The sequence below is a fragment of the Pogona vitticeps genome, chromosome 2, assembly GCF_051106095.1.
Source record: "Pogona vitticeps strain Pit_001003342236 chromosome 2, PviZW2.1, whole genome shotgun sequence".
Classification (NCBI taxonomy): Eukaryota; Metazoa; Chordata; class Lepidosauria; order Squamata; family Agamidae; genus Pogona; species Pogona vitticeps.
Genome location: NC_135784.1, coordinates 279,391,335 through 279,412,205, shown reverse-complemented (window position 1 = coordinate 279,412,205; position 20,871 = coordinate 279,391,335). Strand labels below are relative to the sequence as shown.

The 20,871-nt window shown below is 40.2% G+C and overlaps 1 protein-coding gene across 1 annotated transcript in view; it reads left to right on the top strand.

Moving 5' to 3' along the window:
• The first annotated feature begins 9,544 nt into the window (after positions 1-9,544).
• HOMER1 (homer scaffold protein 1) overlaps positions 9,545-20,871 on the top strand; it is a 100,209-nt gene continuing 88,882 nt past the window's right edge. Inside the window, exon 1 of the mRNA XM_020783716.3 lies at positions 9,545-9,825. Within this exon, the coding sequence (XP_020639375.1) occupies positions 9,821-9,825 (5 nt within the window). The 5' untranslated portion in view covers positions 9,545-9,820. The remainder of the gene's footprint in view (positions 9,826-20,871) is intronic.

The following is a 20,871-nucleotide window of genomic DNA, read 5'->3' as shown; positions in this document are numbered from 1 at the left end:
TCGTTGTTGTTTATACTTCTCATGAAATAATAACCACCATCTCTCATTCAGACAGAGGCACATTGGGAAAAAGGAAAACAAGACTTAAAGACTAACTAGTATATTGTAACATGAGCTTTCATGGATCAAGTCTGCTTCTTCATGAAAGCTCCCACTATAAAATAGGCATTAGTCTTCAAGGTGCCACAACATTTTTTTTTAAATCATAGGCTTGTTTGTTCAGGGGGGGCTGTTTTTGTTTTGTTTTTGTCTGATATTGTCAGCAAGGACACAGATATCCTATCACAAAGCCACACAGAACATACCTGGCAGTGCAAAGGAGAATGTATTTATTGTGCTACCCTGTGTCAGTGCTGCTTCCTTGTTTACATTTAGTTCTAGAGTTAATTCAACTGAACAGCAAGATAAAATTTGGGCAACACTGATACAATTAACACTGAATTAATTTTACCAGCAGAAAATATTAAAAGTTCATCACATTGTATGGGAAGTTACATCTAATAATAAGTTAAGTGCAACCATGTCTGCATATGTCTTCTGTTATTTTGAAGATGATCTTGTCTTGAATACAGAATATGTGTCCATTAATGCATTTCAGGTAATGCATGTTGATGTGCCTGCTTAGCAAGCAATTTTGGAATTTCATAAATCCAGCTGAAATAGAACCATTAGACAATGTAAAACTTTTTTTAAAAAAATACAAAATCTGCATTGCTATTGTTAAAAATGTGTAGATTCTTTTGTAGCAGTTGAAATGTTTTCTAGACATGAGTCCATTAGCACAGCCTCATGCCCAGACTACTGATGTATACAATATATCCTCCTGAAGGGCCTTTGTGAAGAGGAATCAGTGAGAAGGGCTGAACCTAGAAATTAGCTGTCCCCTCACATGTCTGAAGCTGAAGGATTCAACACCATCTTTACAGCCTTACCTGTGATGGTTAAAAACCTGACCAAAGGTGAAGGTGGGAAGTCAGAGAGAGAAGAAACTGGGATCACCTTGGTGGGGAAGGAATATCCAAAAGTAGAAGGTTTTCTGAAGACAGGGGAGGAAAAAGATGTGAGGGGGATAAGAGGGATGAAGAGGAGTTGGGGTCCAGAGGAGTGGGAGAGTCCTGAGGTAGAGAAAGAAGGAGGAGGGGAACTGCCATCAAGGGGGGGGGGCAGAAGGACCCTGTGCATTCTTTTCCTCAGCAACTGGAGACAAAGAGTGAATTGGGGAAGACACCCCAAAAGAGTCGGGAAAACGCAGGTTTGGAGATACAGCTGGGAGAACAGGAACCCTTGGAATGGACTGTTTATGTGTATCTGAGAGGGAAAGGTCTCTGGAAGAAGGTGGTAGACCCGGATCCGGTCACTTTGGGCTCACCATCTCATGAGGACGATTGGGCTTGACACCTTTGTTGTGTGATTATCTGTGATGTGAGGAGCCAGCCCCTGTGGAAGCCTACTGACTGGAAGAGGTTTGGGATGTCCCTATGTTAAAAGACTTGTTAGTTATACCAAGGTTATTAGAAAGGTGGCCTGAGGCGTTAATAGTTGCCGGTCCCATTGGACCCACAGAAGGTGTTGTCCATTCTGAATCGTTAAAAGAGAATAAACCATTGTTTAATGTTAATCCGTCTCCTGTGATGATTTATACTAAAGAGAAGGAGCTGCCTATTCTGAATCAAGAATCCTGTCACACCCTTTAAGAAAACAAGTGAACTAGACAGTGTTATTAGAATATCATAAACAGTTGCTTTTGTCGGTTCTATTTGCAGTATAGGTTTTGCATTTGCGAGAGAATAATATGTAACAACATTTTTTGCCTCCACAGTCCCTTATTAGATTCTGCAGTATTTTCCATGTTATGTTCTTCAGTGGTACCACCTCTCCATGGAAGCAGCTCTAGGTTCCTCATGCACTCTGTTTTCTGAATAAGCAGTTCCTCACCAGTGATGCATGGTTCCACTTTTGAAACACGGATTTAGAGCATGTCATCAGACAAGCGAATCATTCTGTTTAACCATGTTTCCAAACAGATGACCCATAATGCAGCTGTTCCATCTTACCCTTCTTAATAGTTCATCCTTATCTTGTGGCAAGGAAAAAGAAATAACAGAAATGGCAACAGGAAAAATCAGGAGGGTTACAAATCAAAGATGACAGACACATCAAGATGAGGCTTTTATAGTAGTGTAAAATCTCCTACTTTATTCACAGCATTTTGCAGAAGGTCCAGATAGAGCAGGGGAAAGCAGTAGGCTGCCATCCATGAATAGTTTTGCCATCCATGAATCATTAGCATTTAATATGCCATGGGACTCTGTATTTTACTTTTTGTATTACATTTCTCAGAATCCTCTACCCAGCATAGAGTGTGGTCTCAGATAATTCTTGGAATATAATGTTCCTAACTGTGATTCCAGAAGCCATTGTTATTCAACCGTAATCCTTGCATGTTTTCCAACATACCTATGCAATCAGATTGACCAGTCCTCATAATTTGTAACAGGCATGTTGAACCTGTTGCTCTGCAAGTGTTAGTAGACTGGTGTCCCCCTAAAAACAATTTTTTTCAATCCCTGATCTGGTTAGAACAGACAACACTGAGCAAGATGGGCTAATAATCCGCCTGGTCTAAAAGAGCTCCCTATATAGCAGTGGTTCCTAACTTTGAGTAACCCAGCTGTTCTTGGACTGCAACTTACAGAAACTTTGGCCAGCAAAGCTAGTGGTGAAAAAGACTCATGGAGTTGCAGTCAAAGAACACCCGAGTTTCTCAAAGTTGGGAACCATTGCTGTATAACATTCTGTTATTCTGACCACAGTGTACATATATATTTTCCATAGAACTATAATACTCATACAACTATCTTTTATTTTGGTTGCTAAGCTGTCCACATATGGATCAGAACATCTAACAAATCTGCTTAAAAATACTGTACTGTATTTGTTGAAGTGTTACTGTGGAGTCTTATTTATCTGTGTAGTCATAAGATCCTGCAGGGATGAGGTCAGCTTTGACCACTAAACTCATGGCCGGTCACAGTTGTGTTGATGTGTTTTAGAAGTCCTTCATACATTATTTTCTTTTTGTTCCTTGGTGAAACTGTCCTCTTCCCATCCTCAGCCACCTAGTCCTGTCATAATACAAATAATAAAATTAAGGGCAGTAACTTTTAACACCCACCCCAGTCCCTTTCAAGAACTTGGGCTGCAATCCTATGTTTGAATAAGCTCTGCAGAATATAGGAGGGGTTTATTTCCAAGTCAATATACACAAACTGGGCGCAGGGGAAACAGAAGCTACACATTCTTTTTTCCTTCCCTCTGTGAGATTTGAGAGGCAAGTTTTTATTTTGTCTTGTTTGCTGCATGGCTTTAATGCAACCTCCTTTGCCACAGACAGAACCTTTCAAGGAGGCAGTGGAGAACCGAATGCCCATCTGATAGCTTGAACATGGACTCAAAAAACAGGATAGCCATATTTTTTTGTTTCAAAATAGCAAACATTCTGCGTTTACATGAATGGAATATATGCAGCTCCATTATATTTTTAATTAGCTCTAAGTATAATTCACAGTATTACTTGTCTTCAAGAAGTTTTGTTAAACTTATTGTGAGATGTTTCTTTGAAATATATTGAGCATGAGCCACTAAAAACCAAGTTTAAGTATACTGCACTTGTTCAATTGTTCTCAACAAACAAAACAACAAGGAGTTGTGTAACATCTTAAAGACTAACATGTATTTATTGCACCATGAGCTTTTCTGGAATATAATTTGCTTTATCAGAGGCATAAAGTGTTACACAGAGGTTCAGGCATAAATGCATATTACATAATACACATAGTTGAGTATGAGGGTATTGATAGCGAGGTCATGGGGAAATGCAAAATATAATGAGTCATCTCCACTTTATCGACACCGGGTTTTCTGTCAATACCGTGTTTTGTTAATACCATGTTTTCCCCAAAATAAGACAGGGTCTTATAATTTTTGCTCCAAAAACGCCTTAGGGCTTATTCTCAGGGGATGCTTTATTTTACAGTCATGTAATCTTCTTCTGGTTGCCGCACAATGCTGCACAATGGTGGAGGGTGGGGTTTCACTTAACTAGGACTTATGTTTTGGGGTAGGGCTTACATTATGAGCATCCTGAAAAATCATACTAGGGCTTATTTTCAAGTTAGGTCTTATTTTCGGGCAAACAGGGTACAGTGAATACTATGTCTACTAGTATGGACACAGATGCTTGAAAGACATACTCATGTGTGCTTAGGCCTGTCCAGGAGTGTTGTAAATTTTGTATATACAGTACGTACTCACTTTGGGTATGGGAGAAGACCTTAGCTCCATTCCATCCATTTCCAGTTTTATTTCTCTCCTACACCTGAATAGTGCCAAATCTAAAGCAAAGGTCCACCATTATCTGTAGAGAGTGTTCACTGATAGCCGAGTCCTCCAAAGCTTCAAAGATTTTTCTGTATTTTATAAAGCATAGACTGATCATCTGAAATCCTTTGGTAACACAATTTCTTGTTTAGTGACACAGTGCCTTGTGCTTTTAATAGTAAAATATCACTTTAGGAAGTTTAACATGGTTGCATATGAAGAGAAGGATGAAAAGATTGCCCAGATTCCATGATTTTTGGTCATGTAGTTAAGGTTTAGACATGTTGAAACTTTGAATGGATGCACGAGCAAGTAAAAGAGCACATATAATGTAATTGAAATGCAGTTCATTCAAATTGTGCTTAAGCTTGAAAACTGCTTTCCCATCTTATTTTCTTCGTTAAGCTTTTTTTTATACTCTTTAGAACACTTTTGGGAAAAGCAGCTCTATAAATAGTGGTGTGAATGTTTCCTGTGAGACATTTTGGTTTCATTACCTAATCAGAACTTGAGTAGATTAGACTTAACTAATGACTTAGAGATGTGGGGAAATCTACTTCTGCCCATGCTTGCTGAAGGCATCTATCAAGACAATTCAGACCCCCCCCCCTTTTTTTTTGCCTTATCGAAATGTTGTTGTTAATAAAGAAGGTGCTGTTGTAAACTATGTTCCTACTCTATGCTTCTGGAATTAGAAGGTTCTAGAGGTTTCCATGGGGATGGCAATTGAGATCTATTAGGTTGTTGAGAGTTCTGAAGAATGTGTAATGTCAGTATCAGAACATTAAGAGAATAGACAGAAACATATGAATCAGATATACCAAAGAAGGGTAAATATGACCCACGAATGGCTGAGGCAAAAGAGAAATGCAAACAAGAGACAAAGACACGACAAGGAGAGGAAGGGATATTTTAAGCTGAAATGAAACTGGTCACTGGTAGAAAGAACTGAAACATTAATCTCCATCTTTTATTTCTTCTGAGGAGATATGTAGGTTGGATCTAGATATAGTTATGGTTAGATCTGTTGAAATAAATAGGATTTAATTATTGTTGTCAGGAGTATATAAAATAGATTAATACTGAATACTTTTTTAAAAAGTATTTTTATTAAATTTTCATTTAACTATAACATAATTATAAACATAAAATACATACACCAAAATACAAATTAACTGTGTTCCTCACCACCATACGAGACCTCTTGCAATAATCTTCTTCTTCCTCCATCTATATTCTTCTTCTATTATTGTCCTCTTCTCCAGAACTGCATTGATTCTTGATTTGGAGCTTTCCCTTTTCCTCTTGCTAACACATATTCCAAAAATCTGCCCCATATATCATAAAAATTATTCTTTTTCAAGACTCCTTTCTTAACCTTTAAATTACAAGTTAGCTTATCATTTATAGCTATATTCCATATTTCATTATACTAATCATCCATTCAAAAGTTCAGATTTTGATTTCCATTGCCTGGCTATTATTAACCTAGCTGCTGTTAACAAATTGGTAATCAATTCTTTAGTCATCTTATCATATTCCACATTCTCAAATATTAATAAAGAGCTATCTCAGAATTAAATTCTATATCTTTTTCACATGTCATTTAGTTCTTTAAAGATTAGTTTCCAAAATCTTTGTACTTTTTCATATTCCCACCATATATGAAAGTATGTACCAGTTTCCTTCTCACATTTCCAACAGACATTCAGATAACTAGCATTAATTTTATTTAATTTTGTCAAATACCATCTTTAGCCCAATTTAATCTTTTTTCTCTTATTCTCAGTGACATAAATCTTAAAACCCTCATTTTCCACATTTCTTTAAAGATTTGCTTCCATTCTTGCTTTCTTATTTCACAGGACCACCACATATGTATATATGTCCCCTTCTCTTTGTTTACACCTCCAGCATAGTGATGATACATTTTTGTTTATTGTATTTGTTTTACTGATGTTAAATACCACCTCCATATTGCCTTATAACAATTTTCTTTTATCCTTACAGACATGTTCTTCATAATTCTTTGATCCCGCATTCTATCCCATTCTTCTCCTATTCTTTATCCAAATCATATTGCCATTGTTTTTAATCCTTGTGTATCCTGTTCGGCCCGAATTAATAATTTATATATTTGATTTACGGTTCCCTTTCTTTCTGTCTTTTCCTCTAATTTCAATCTTTTTTCAATAATCTCTTCAAATTTTGTCATTTTTCTACTTTTCCCTTCCTTACTATTCCATGCCCTTGTCCAGCTTTCTATTTGAATCATATTAAACCAAAAAAATAAAAATAAAAAAAAAAATCCCTCTCCTCCCAAAATCTCTTTTATATTTCCAGTTCACCCAATTATTTCTTGGTCTTCTAACCTCTTCTTACGGCAAGAGGATTCTTCAACAGACACAACAATGTGTCAGAGATGAAAGGGTTGCATTAGCTTATACCCAGGAAGAAGCTGATGACAGCTGAAGCTCCAGGAGGGGAGTCAACTGCCAGTCTATCCCAGTCAGAGATGGTTGGGCTGTTTAGTTCCTACCTTTTTATCAGCTTCAATCTTGTGGAACAGCTGCTAATAAATTATTGTTGAGCAAAATGTGCATTTTTAGCCTTTGGTGTCTCAAAGACAGAACTTGATTCTTAGCATTTCCACAGCTACAGCCTTCATAATCTTACGAGAGAAATAACCTTAAGGAACTTGGAAATATCTATAGCATTAACACAGTTTGGAAAACAAAACTCAAAAAATAATCAGAAAACGAGTTCTTCATAGTGACCAATCCAAGATGTAAAAGAAATTCTGTCTTTTCCAAACATTGGCCACTTGGCCAACCTATTTTCCAATTTCATATGAGCTATCTTTAAACACATTTATTGGGATTCACCTAAAAATGCTTTTACTGTGTTTTTTCCCAACTTAGATTTAGGAGTGAATCATACTTAGTTTTTAAATGCATTTTTACCAGTTGCTTTTTCTAGTAAAAGCCTTTCATACAGTTAAAAAAACCCCACATCATTATTTGAGGTGGTTCCAGAACTAGGATCCCACTACTAATTTGAAGAGTTGTGGAAAAAAATCTGAAAGTGAGACTAAAGGTGTTGCCTAGCTCTTAATTCTGATTGCAACGCTGGTTTCTAGCACCCGAAATCTGGATTTGTCTTGCTGCAGGAGACATACTTCTTGTTTTCACGGTAGGTTTTCATTTTTGGAACTTTAGGTGAAAATCCCAGAAGAAACTCCTATATTTTTGACATATATTTTTGAGGATAATAACGGGGGTGGTCGAATGACCAAGGGAAAAAGCAGTTACTGGAGGCGGGCTTGCACTTAGAATCCGGGCCTATCCCTCTTCTATTTTCACACACGCGCCCCTCCGTTCCATTCCCTATTATAGAAGCGCTTCCGGCGGCTTGGAGAATTCTGACATCATCCCCCGCACCCGGTGACGTCAGCGCCGGGAGCGGTGTGTGACGCTAGTGCGTAGGGGAACGTGATGACGTCTCCTATTTAAAGGTCCTCTTGTGGAGGATGGCGAGAGAATTAAGCAGGTGCTGCTGTCGAGTTCTTGGGAAGGAGTAGTGGCTGCGGAGTAGTTGAGGGGAGACTGCGCCGCGCCTCCCCTCAGGAAAAGCTGGGCCTGTGTGGAGCGGCGGGTAGAGAGCGCCTGGTTCGGGTTGTTCACACGCCGCCGCCGCCGCCGCCTTGTCGCCCGTTCTCTCCCTTTTCCTCACCCCACGCAACACACTTTTTTCCTCCCTTTTCGGAGGGGGTGGCTGAGGGCACCGGCGGGAGGGCCAGAGCGAACACACCGAGCGGGGCCCGCCTCCTCCCGTCGTTTCCTCTCTCGGAGCCGGAGTGGTACTGCGGGAGAGGCGCTCTTCCACCGTGCCTCGCCTGCGCGGGAAACCGTCAAGAGTGGAAAGGGAGCCTGACTGAAGCAGAGGCGTGTGCGCGGGCGGGAGGCAAGGAGGGAGGAAGGAAGGCGAGGAGTCGGTGAACCTGCAGCGCTGAGTGGCATTTGGAGAAGAGGCGCTTGAGAGAGACCGAGCACGGATCGGGGAGGGGGGGCGGCCTGGGATTGGAAAGCGCCGCGTCTCGCCTCCGACGGTGCCTGTCGCTGTTGGGTGGCAGGAGCTGCCGCTGCCGCCTTCCTCCTCCTCCTGCTGCTGTGGTGGCCGGTGCAGCAGCCCGCCTTGTGGCGCTGCTGCTGCTGCTGCTGCAGAGAGGGGCGAGAGAGAGATTCTGCTGCTTATCAGCGCCGACGCCGCCTCTCTTCCTCCCTCCCTGCCTCCCTCCCTGCTGCTCCTGCTCCTACTGTGAGTGATTGATCTGCCAGCCCAGAGCCGATGGACAGAATCGCTCTCGCTGCAGAAACGGGCGTGAATGAAGGGGACTAGCCCATCCTCACCCGGATCAGGAGCTGCGGCGGCGCCCCCCCTCTTCTTCCGCCCGCGTTCTTGCATCTCCTGCTGCCTCTTCCTCCTAGCCCACCCCGCCGACGCCGCCGCCGCCACCCCCTTTCCCCATCCCGTCCTTGCGTAGGGGGATGCGCGGCCGGTGCCCTGCCTCAGCCGCCGTTCTACCGGAGCCCGATGTCAGCGCCGGCGAAGCGGCTCCCTCCGCCTGCTGCTGCTGCTGCTCCTGCTGTTGCTGCTGCCTGGGAAAATGAAGCGACACCCCCCATCCTGCTGCTGCCGCCGCCGGCGGGAGTGTTAGAAGGAAGGGCGGCGCGGAGCGCTGCGCACACTGCAAACCCCCGAATCCCGCTCTGCACCTGAAACGGACTGAGGACGATCCGGAGCCCGGGCTGCTCCAGGACATTTAAATTAACTGCCGGAGGCGTAAGCGCCGCCACCGCTGCCTCTGTGGGTTTTCTAATCCTCTCTGCTCGAGGCGGGCGAGTGCCTCCCTTTCTCCCTGCGGAAGGAGGGTTGGCTCGGTGCTACTGCCGCCGCTGCCGCTGCCGCCTCTGCTACTACCTCCTCCTTGCCCTGGCAGGGAGCTGGAGCTGCCCCTGGAGCCCGCGGTGCAAGGGGGTGCGGAGAAGACGGGATCCGGAAGGCTATGGAGGCGAGTCCTCTTGGGCTGACTCTCTAAGCAGGTTCCCTTCTTCCTCATAAGGGTTGTAATCGCATCCTTCCCTCCCCGCTTTCCTCCCCCCCCCGCACCCTCCCGCGCGCGTTCTGGCCGCGCTCCCACATGCCTGTAGATAGACTGTAGGGTTTAAGATCCTGCTGAGTAAAGAACGGAGGGCCACCTGGTTTTCGTGGGAACACCTGGGATCTACAGCGGCAGAAGGCTGAAAATTCAGACGGAGAGGAGTGTCAGCATTGCTGACTGGCTGGGGGACACTTCCACCGTTGTAGAAGGGTGAAAAAAAAAGATTCCTTAAGGACTTGGTCAGCTAAACAACTCACAGTGCACGTCTCATTGATCATCATGGGGTAAGGATTTCATACTGGATCAAGGAGTTGTAAAAGAGGGAAAAGGGGGGGGGATTGACAGGTCTGATTCCCGTGGCGTGTTTGTCTTTAAAAGGCAGGCCAGATCATTCCCCATTACCTGGAAAGGGTCGTGGTAACTGATGAATATGCTGCAATCTACAGCTTAACTTCAGAATCTGTTCCCTCATGGCCCAATAGATAGCTTACTTGATACCACAGTGCAGAGAACTATCAGAGGGGCCAAGAATCAAGTGATCTATTCTGGTGTGGACATCGATATCATTAAAAACGTTATTGAGGAGTTTCAGCCACAAGGCAGGAAACATTTGTTGCTCTCTTTTTTTTTTTCAAATAGAAGTGTCTGACATGCCCTGATTGGTGCTACTGCTTTCTTTAGCTATTGGTGTGGGAAGAGTGTCCTTATCCTTCTTCTCTGTAAATAAATCCTCAGAGAACATCTTTGTGGGCAAACATGTTTTAAAATTGCTGTTTCTTTTTAGCCCTGCTGGTTGCTCTCAGAAGTGAGGAAAATGGCTCCTTAACAATTTTTAGGTTTTGTTGAATAGATCTTTAAAAGTTTTTATTGTCCTTAGGTTCGAGGTGACGAATAATACAGCCAAATGTCTCTTAATGTTTTTTTCTTCATTTCCCATGGTTAGAGTATAGATTCTAAATTGTCTAGTATTATTTTAAAATAAGTTTTAAAACAGGGCTTTTCTGCTTTCTGTTTTTAAAAATGATTTTAGGATTCTTTGCAAAATACTAATAGAGGCCTTTCTGTTCCTATGGATCAAGAAGATACATATGTGATCAGGTTTCTTTACAAAATGCATGGTATATTTAACTAATAATGGGCAAGATAAATGCTGTGTTTTGAGCTTTGTTAATAAGGTCTTCTAGTCTACTTCTCTTGGAGAGACACTTGAAGAAGCCTATGCAAAATGGAGAGGCCAGCATCTTTAACTTTGTGAAGTTCTGCCATCACAAATACAACTTAAAGAAGCAGTTCTGCAGCCTGGGCTTTAGGAAAATCAGATGGTGATTTGGGGTATATGGTTTTGGCCTGGAATCCCTAATTACTGATTTGAGTTGTGTGCTCAGGTATACATTGTAAACTTGTAATACCCAGTTATGCCAGGCTAAAGTGATAGAATTCAACAGAAGCAGCAACCTGTATGTAATTTTTCTGTGTACAGGTCTGTGTGAAGGAAAATACAAACCTGTTTTACATGTGTCCATGTGAATTTTAGTCTGCATCCTTAATTCACAGTGCCCTAAACAGGAGGCAGGCCTCACTAGGGTGCCAGCCACGTTAGTAGGGAAGAATGTGTTTTTTCTGTTCCCTCTGAAGCTCAGACTGTGTAAGATGGAGTTGTGTATTCTTCCTCCCTTACCAGTGTGTGTGGGGAGGAGGAATCTGAATGGAAGGAGCATGGCAAAAAATGGCTGTTTTTTAAGCTCACAATTTCCCTACTCAGACTGCTTTTTCTTCTATGAAGGAAGGAGATACAGACAGGATACACCAATAGGAAATAATGTAGGAAAGGTAATTTTGACTTGGAAAGAACAGAGGAAAGGACAAATAGCTATTCCCTACCTATTCAGATTCATACTCTCAGCATTTCATTGAAAAAAAAGGCAGAAGAAAGAATTGTAGAACTCTGTTTCATGGGTAAGTTTGAGATCTACTGTACCATGATTGAGATAAATAGTAAGGCACCAACTATTCCAGTCTGCAAAGCATCATAAAGATATAACATTTTTGTTTACAATTTATTCATTAGAGCAACTATCACCAATAGATTTCCTTGGGGTTGGTTTTTTTTTCCATTTATGAGACTTTGTGGCTTTTCATGTTGGGTTTTTAATATATATATGAGCTTTTATATATTATGCATATATGAGCTTAGGTGGTTGCCACTTGCTTTACTTTTCTTTAGAAAACTGGTTTCTGGTCTTGAATAATACCACTGTGATAAAAGTCTATTTATCCCAAATCAAAAGACTTAAATATAGTGTGTGTGTGCCAAGGTGTATTAGCCCTGACAATACTTTCTGAATTAACAGTCACTTGCATGTCACATTTATTTTATTGCTTACTGTGAAGCTTTTCCATTATTATTTTTTAAAAATTAGTGTAATATGGAAAGTAAGTCAAAATGGGTTCTGCAGCTGCAACCACCATGATCAATCAATGCTGGCAGTGCCTGCTGAAAATCTTAAGATTTTTTCCCCCATATACCATATACCATATAGCTATAAAGATCCTTTCCATACATATACATATAGAAGCACACACAAGAAATAAACATTCAGGTAGTGAGTCTGGAGTACAAACAAAGTTACACAATTACAAAAAGAGTTGCCATTTTTGGCATAACTTGATTCAGAAACCTCATGCCAAGTATAGTGATTAAACCAGCGTGGTTTCTTTTTCTGTTTGTATCCGCCAACTGAGGTCTAACCATCCACTCCACAAGCAGTATGGCTGATTTGTTAGTCATCTGTTATTATAATTGTTACATGTGGAAGAAAAACAGATACCCAGAACTGTGAAATAAAATGCAGTGGTGAGATTTGGATGGTATATATTCTTTAGTAAGTTGTTTCTTTTGGGAACAGATACACCCAGAAGCAAATATTTGCTTCCACTTGTAGGAAATTCATGCCCAAAGTTGAAGCCTTGCTTACCTTATTTGAATCTGGCTATCTATAATCTTAACCTTATAACTACACAGCTGGAAGGGACCCTATGAATCATTGAGTCCAGCCCCTGTCAAGGAGAAACAGTGGGGAATCAAACCTCTGGCTCCACACCCAGATACCTGAACTACTGAGCTATGTAACAATTACTAGAACACTCAATGATGTACTTAAGTACTATAAACAAAACAGGTGTTTGTCAGGATGCCAGCCAGCTATGCCATTTCCTAGTATATTCCAGTTTCTCCCATCACCTTTACATTTCTTTCGTTTGCAACAGATATTCAGAGTATTGTGGCTGCTGCTGAGGCTCAGTTCTTATTGGGCTGATTCTTAAGGACATTTGATGCTTTAATTTCTTGCTGTTCTCCTACAAGTTGCTCCTCTGAAGCAGCTACTTGCATTGGGTGGAAATCTTCCCTGGATACTAGGCAGTAAAATAGTTGCAAGCAGGATGGAATTTTGTGAAGAAGATTAAGGGCTCGATCACACCTGCTGAAAGAACCAGTTATACCATTTTTGCTGTTGTTTCAAAAATTTTCATTCACGTGACACACAGCTGATTCATTTGCCTTGGCAATCAGTTTATTTCCTCCTCTCTGTTTTAAAATGTACCAATCATATATTTCTTCATTCCATATTATATCAGGATGTGTGAATATTGCTGTCGATTTATTTCCTTTGCAAAGGAGTTGGGTTTTTGGACGCTGTGGCCACTTGATGGCCACTGTGCTTTTACCTTATTTTTTTAAAAGAGATATTAGCAGCCACTGTCCCCACCACAAAAACAACTTGAATACATTGCTCAGAAGGATGCATCCTTCCACATTCCCTTACAGGTGAAAAAGGACTTCAGCAGAGAAAGGGACATTTTCTGCTTTGAACTCTAAAGAAAAGAGATATGAGATTAGCATCTTATATCTCTTTTTAAACCCTGCTCTTCACAATACTTTTCAAGTCTTTTAAAACCTGCTTCCTCCTCCCAGTTCTTTCACAAGGGAAAAGAAAAATGAAAGCCAAAAACTGAGAGGAGAGATATGCAAGGAAATAAGGAAAAGGGGGACAAGTGAGTAAAAGAGGGGAAAGAAGGCTTATATGGCTTTATTGACATATCACTTTTGTACTTTAAAAAAAGGACAGTGGAGGGCCTGAATGCCCCAAGAAACAGTAGAGAAAATGAATGGATACAAAAAATTAAACAGCAGTATAGTTTGCTATAGCAGTTCAAATACACACACACACACATATACACACACCATGTAACCACTGGAAAAAATTATTAATACAAGAGAGAGATTTAAAGAATCAGTATAACTGAGGTTCTTTTGGCATGTGCGATTGACCCCTCAGGGTGGGTCATGTATGTTCACCCTATGGGCATGTTGTGGATGTGGCTCTGGGACCATCTGCTAGATCAGTGGTTTGCAAACCTAGAACTCCAGAGTTGGAACCAGGTGCTGGCAAAATATATTTTGTTATTGAAGACAGAACAGGAAGTAGTGCCGAACATCTAGAGTAAATTGAGTATATTCAAGTCTGATCAAAATAACTTTTAGCACTTGCAGCTGAAATCCCACAAGTGAATTTTTAAGGTTAAAAAAACTATTTAAATTCTTATTATTATAAGATTTGCTGACCTTTCATGACACCCACAGTATTTGTTTGTTTTTGTTGAGACTGTTAATATGGTACAAATGGTCTTATTGACTGGCGAAGTGGACTAACAATTCTATATTATTTTGTGAAGTGATGATACAGTGCATGGAATGCTGAAATAAGTATTTCTTTCTGTACTTCTGTTTGCAATTTCCTTTAATGTTACTCTGAGAGTAATATAGGTTCATAAAATCAGTAGTACCCAAGTTAATTGTGATGAACAAGTCCCACATGTTACTAGGCAGAACTGGCATTGAATGGCAGCCCTTAATAAGTTTAGATATGTGGGGTGTCGGTAGGCTTTCACTGTGATGCTAGGATGAGTTTTTAAAATTATATTGGTACCATAAGATAAAATAACTGTCATCCACTGTTAAAGTAGTAATATTTATTATTGCAGCTGCTACTGCTTGTGGTATGAAATTTTGTAATGATCATGTTGCATCATCTGCTGATATATGTTGTTTAGAAAACCTTTTATTGACTATGTATGTATGTTATAATCCAATACAAATGGAGTATACATTCACAACAAGTGTGTTCTAACCTTGTGCTGAGCACTTTGTGGCACCTGGCTGGATTCCCATCAGTCATTGGGTTACTCTAATTTTGACTCAGGTGCACATGATAGCCAGCTGTTACTGACCCAGCAGTTGGCTAATATTTCATGTTTGTACAGAGTATGATTATCAAAGCTTTAACACATGTTATTAGAAAGACCAATTTACACATTCTGTTGGCTGTTCTTTGTGACTAGAACAATTATTCCAGTCACATAAGAATAAAGGAATTTTGTGAGGCTTTGATGTAAATCTGTCTTGAGCTAAAAATTTCATGCATAGTCCACTTAATCTTTAGCACCATAGCCTTTCCCCCCTGGTTCTCTGTCCCAAATGTGATATATTTTTATTTAATTAAATTATTTGGTCTGAAGTTTTGGTACCCCTAAGTGGTCCTTTTTCAGTCTTAACATGACCTCCACTTTTCTGTGGAGTTTGGACAGCTCTGTATTTAAATGCAAGGAAGTACCACTGACATACCTAATCTGACCATGTCTTATAAGGTAGTAGTAAGATGAACAGCTAGGAGAATGCCTGGCCTGCATACGTTTGTGGCAGTGTTGTGTGTCCCATCTCTTCATCCATACTGAGCTAATTGGTGTGACAAATGATAGTCTAGACAGTCTGAACTATGGTTTATTAATGTATTCCCCCAACTGCTAGCTAATTACTTGGAAGTATGTAATTTGGAAGTATATCCATTGACATGTGCTTAGCATCACAGATATAGCAGCAAATAAGGCAACTGTGTATTGTAGAAAATGAAGAAGAAAAGAAAGGTAATAGGAAAATTGCTGTCCACGAACTTTACATTTTCTCTCTTTCTAGAAGACAGGCAAATACTTATTTCTAGACCTATGTCTGATGGTTACAATTAAATACTGACATTTGTACAAAAAGGGACTAGATTTCTTTTAAAGACCACTGTCTATACACAACCACTTTTGCAAATAGCACTCCAATTTAACTGACCTTACTCTTACTTCAGATGTCTGTCTTGTTCTTTGTCAATCTGTTTTGCCAGGTCTGTAGTAATACACCTTCTTGCCAACAATTTTTGTTACCTGGTCCATTGGAGCGTACAGAGTAAAATTTAGCAGAGAGAAGAAGAGAAAGAAGGAGAAGGTTAACAGACTAAAGTAAAGAGAGTGAATGTAGAGCAACGCGTGATGTGGGCTTAGATCCTTGTAGCTTAGGGTGGAAACTGAAAATTAAACCTTAAGTGAAGTGGTTTTGACGAGAGATTTAAAGAAGAGGAGATGTCATAGATGTTCTATGTACAAGAACCCAATGGTCAGTATGACGTAGTGGTTAGTGTTGGAGTTCACTGGGAAGAACCATGTTGAAATACTTGCTCCTCACTAATAATATTAAAGTAGGTTTTAAAATTGGGGTTCCTATTCTGTATGCTTCACATAGCGAACATTTATGTTGAGGGATAATAGCTTGATATAACACACTTGGTAGTCTTTATATACTACCACTTAGAAAAAAGCATTTAATTTGCAAGATTCTTAGTTTAATATAGAAAATGACATATACAATACATAATTTGTAGCTCATCTTTTTTGTCCTGTTACAGTAGAACTTAACTAGAAGGTGATACATACTGCACACATTATATCTAACATTTTTATTTCATAACCTCTGTTTACTGAAATCATACAACCCAAAAGATAAGAGGAACTGCACAGAATCAGGTTAACAAGCTCTCTACTCAGATTCCTGCACCTGTTAGGGAATCATAAACATTCATAATTCAGAAATAAAGCAAAGATGGGTTAAGGAGTAGGAGTCAGAAGATGCTTTTGCCAGCTTGGTGGATTCTCAAGGGAAATATACACAATAGGGTCTTTTGGAGACTGATAGTTACTCCCAGCATCTATGGCGGTTTGTCATTGCCAGGCAGAATATGTCTATCCTATTATGGGTATTTCCCAACAGTTGCTCTCTTCATTTGGGATTTTTTTTAATTTTACATACAGTGGCCATAGTCTCACATAAGTCTTGCAGAATGTTCATTCCTGCTTAGTTCTTTTCTGCATATAACAAGGTAAAACTAATCAGGATAACCTATTGTTATGCCCAGGCCCAGGATCTTGGCTTATAGTTCCCAAACAAAGGAAATTTGTTAGTGTAGGGTCTGCGTCCACTAGGAATTCTGACTTATTGTTATATGTGTGAATCTGCTCAAGGTATTTGAGGTTAATGAGATGTGTACAGAAAAGGAAAAGAAACAGGGACATGTGGGGGAAATAAATTTGGAGGACAGTCCAAGATAATTATAAAGGGAGGGCAACAGTGTGAGTTGAAGATAAAGAACCTAGTGTAGATTTTTGAATATTGGGATGCCTGTTTAGCGTTGTTAGACATCCAAGATACACATAGGTATTATTTTTATTGTATTTTATTCCCCCCCCCCAATAATCAAAGAGAATTACGTTATTTGCTGGCATTCTTAAACCTTCAAAAGTATTGTACTTATCAATTCTGGACACATATTACTGGTTCTTTTCAACAGCTAATTAAAATTGTGCATGGGATTCAGTTGCAAAAAGGAACTAAGGTATTAAATTTGGTCAGAGTCTGTTATAAGACTTCAGTTTCGGAGCAGATTTTTGTCATACTTAACCTCACAAACCAATACTTTGTAATTTATACATAAACGTAAGATGGAGTGGCGTAAGTGGAGTGGCCTACCTAAGTTGCAGCACTTTGTCTTTGATAGTAGCTAGCAAAGAAGTGCACAGTTGTAGCATGGATGGACTACAAATGTTCGGTACTAGGTGAACTTTCCTATTCTATAAAGTAGATCTTTAGCTTTACTTTTTGACTCCTATGTTTGCTCAAGAGACTTTGGAGAAGTGCTCTGTTGAAAGCTTTTTAAAGATTCCCAAATATATGTTGTCTGCTGGGTAATTTCTGAACACATCTTTATTAACTGCATGCTTCTAGCAATTATTATGCAATTGAAGGAGGCTCCAGGGGTTCCAGACAGCAGGTCAGTACAGATGTAGCAGGTTACCATGAATGAGCAAGTGTAGTGGTATGTGGTGCCTGATTTCTCCTTTTTGGCTCCTGCCAGTAGGAAAAGCTGAACAAATTACAGAATCTCTGTCTATGGTCTGTTTAGTATTGATCCAAATCAGATCTCGGACTCCATGCCATGCTGAGAGTCTGTAATTATAAACCAAGAACAAAACCTGCCTTACATTTATATCATTATGATGTACAAAACGGGCCAGTGATGCTTTCCGTCTACCATGTTGCATGTCTTGGAGTTGCTAACATAGATCATAATGCAGAAGCAAGGAAAGACTTTTATGTTCAGTAGCAAGAATGTCAAATGTCTAGCCCTCCTGCACAGAGATATGTATTAACTGAGAATGAATTGCTTTTAACAACATATTTATATGAAGTGTCAGTTTACATAACTAAACTGACATGTGCCAAAGTCAAAGTACTAGTATTAACTCATAAAGCTCTTAACGAATTGGGACCTTGCTCCCTGTTGGAGTGGCTTTCCCTAAGATTATCTACCCAAACTACCCAGTCTTCTTAGACTTCATGGTTATGGGTAGTCATCCCAAGAGAGACCTGGAAATCTACCTCTAGGAACTGAACCTTTTCTGTGGTGGCCGCAACATTGTGGAACACATTGCCTGTGCATATACACTAGACTCCCTCAGTCTTCAGGAAACCATGAAATCAAAGCTGTTTACAGAGGCCTTCAGAAACATCCTCTCCCTATTATCTCGCTGTCCTGTGTGATTATATTTGAATTTCATTTGCAGTTGTCTTGGGGGGAGGTGTCTCATTTCTAGTCATTTTAATGATCTGGATGTTTTCTGTGGGTGATTTGTGCGTTTATATGTTGTTAGCTGCCCAGAGTAGTGGCTTGCCACTAGATGGGAGGGATATAAATGTAATTAATTAATGAATAATAAATGTTGATCTGTTTTGAATACATCTTGTTATGAATGTGTTTCTGTTTTTGTTTTTTTCCTACCATGTCCTAATATGCATCTGATTCTGCAGTGCTGTCCCATCTCTTGATGAGTTTTTGGTGTGATGGCATAGGTGGAGTTCAAACCCTAAAGTACCCAACTGCTCAGCTTTTTGTGATAAACATAATCACATAGAATTGTTTATTTTCAGTGTGGCAGTTCTTGTCATGCGAACTGGTCCCAAGTCAAATTGTTTTCTGTTTCTCAGGCAATATTCCCCTTTTAAATATTGTGCCAGATTTTTTCATACTATAGAAATGATCATAATTCATTTGTAGCTATCGGCATTGAACTTGTGGAATGCAAAAACAAAATGGAAGGGCAATATAGGTTGAGCTTGTAACCTGCTGCAGTGCTGGTGGTGCACCTAAAATATTGACAAAAACAAGCATATAAAAAATAGACTTTAGGCAGTCTTTTAGTCTCCCCACTCTGTTTGTCCAGGAATATGAGCAACTGAATATTGACAAGAGTCTAATACAAGCTAAGCATAAATCTTGAAGGAACTGGTATCAGTGCATCAATACCATACATTGTTGAAGGCACAGCATGTGGCCCTCACTTCAAACTTCTCAAGGAGCAGCGATCGTATATGAATAATATTATACATCTCTTTAGTGGAGGGAAGAGACAACATTAGAAGAGGAAAAACAACAGAAGTATCCTTAAATGTATTATGCATAAGTTTTGGCTGATGAGTTGCATATTATGAAGTGGTCTATAGTTCACAAAAACTGGCTGGATAGCTCAGTGGTTTAGGTATGGTTGGGAGTTTGATTCCCCACTGTTTCTCCAGGGAGAAGAGCCAAACTGCATGGCCTTGGGCAAACTGCACAGTCTCGGGATGCCCTCAGAAGAAGGGAATGGTAAACCACTTCTGCATGTTCTCTACCTAGAAAACCCTGAAAACGGTCACCATAAGTTGGAATCAACTGGGCGGCACACTCTTCTTCTGCTTCTTCTGCTTCACAAAAAGCTTACCCCAAAATAACTTGTTAGTCTTTTAATATAGCACAACACTTCTCATTGAATTTGTTTGAAACAGAATCTGGAAATCAGAAACATAGGTGTTTGCAACAAATGCTACACAAATTTATTATACTTCAAGCCTGGCTATGATATTATCTCTACTTCCTAGTGGAAGTGATAGAAAATGGCATGTGATAGAAAAATACTGTGGTTATATTTTTCCCACTAGCATGACTTTCCTCCAACAGTGTCCCATAGTGTATCAAAACAGTCCATTTGGGAGGCATGAATATAATCCAGTCCTCCTCTGTCAATTCTGATTAAACAACAGTAGCATTCATAAACAATTGTGTAATGGTCATTGCTAAATTTACCTCAAGACACATGTTTTTTGTGACCCTTTAAATAAACTGCAGTGGAAACACTTGCTTGAAGGCTAACAACTGCAGTTAAAGTCAGTTTCTTGAATTTGAATTTAGGCTAAATTGAAATCCGTGTGAATCTGCTGTGCTTAGTAGAGGGCATAGAGACGAGTGTGGGCAATCTTCCTGACACATGGAAACAACGGGGATTGTTTCCCAGCCTTTCACAAAACAGCTTATCCTTCTGTTCTACCAAAGGTACGTGAAATAACAAAGTACTAAGAGGCTTGGGCTGAAAAAAAGAGATATCCTTTTGACTTCTTCAGGAGCAATGACTAGAAGATGATTATGATTGCTTCAGTTTGCCTACTGCCCCCATAGAACTAGAGTACTCTCCAAGCAGTTTACAACATAGTTATTCAAGGAACACTCCCCACCCCACCCCCAAGATGGGTACTCATTTTACCAACCTTGGAAGGCTGAATCAACCATGAGCCTGCTACCTGAACCTGTTGGGGTCAAGCACAGGTTGTGAGCAGAGACTTAACTGCAGTACTGCAGTTTAACCATTGCACCACTTGATGAGTGTTGCTGGTTAAGTTCCATTCTCCAAATAGTGAGGAGGGGTGTTGGTGTGTTTGACTGAGGGGAAGCAATGGCTGTTCTTTTTGTAAACCTTAGCTAACCCCTTTCCAGCTTGAGTGATGTATATCATAGTATCCTTCTCACCTGCATTTCTGTGTGCATGTTTGTGGTTGATCATTAAGTTTTGTGAGTCCTCACCTGCTA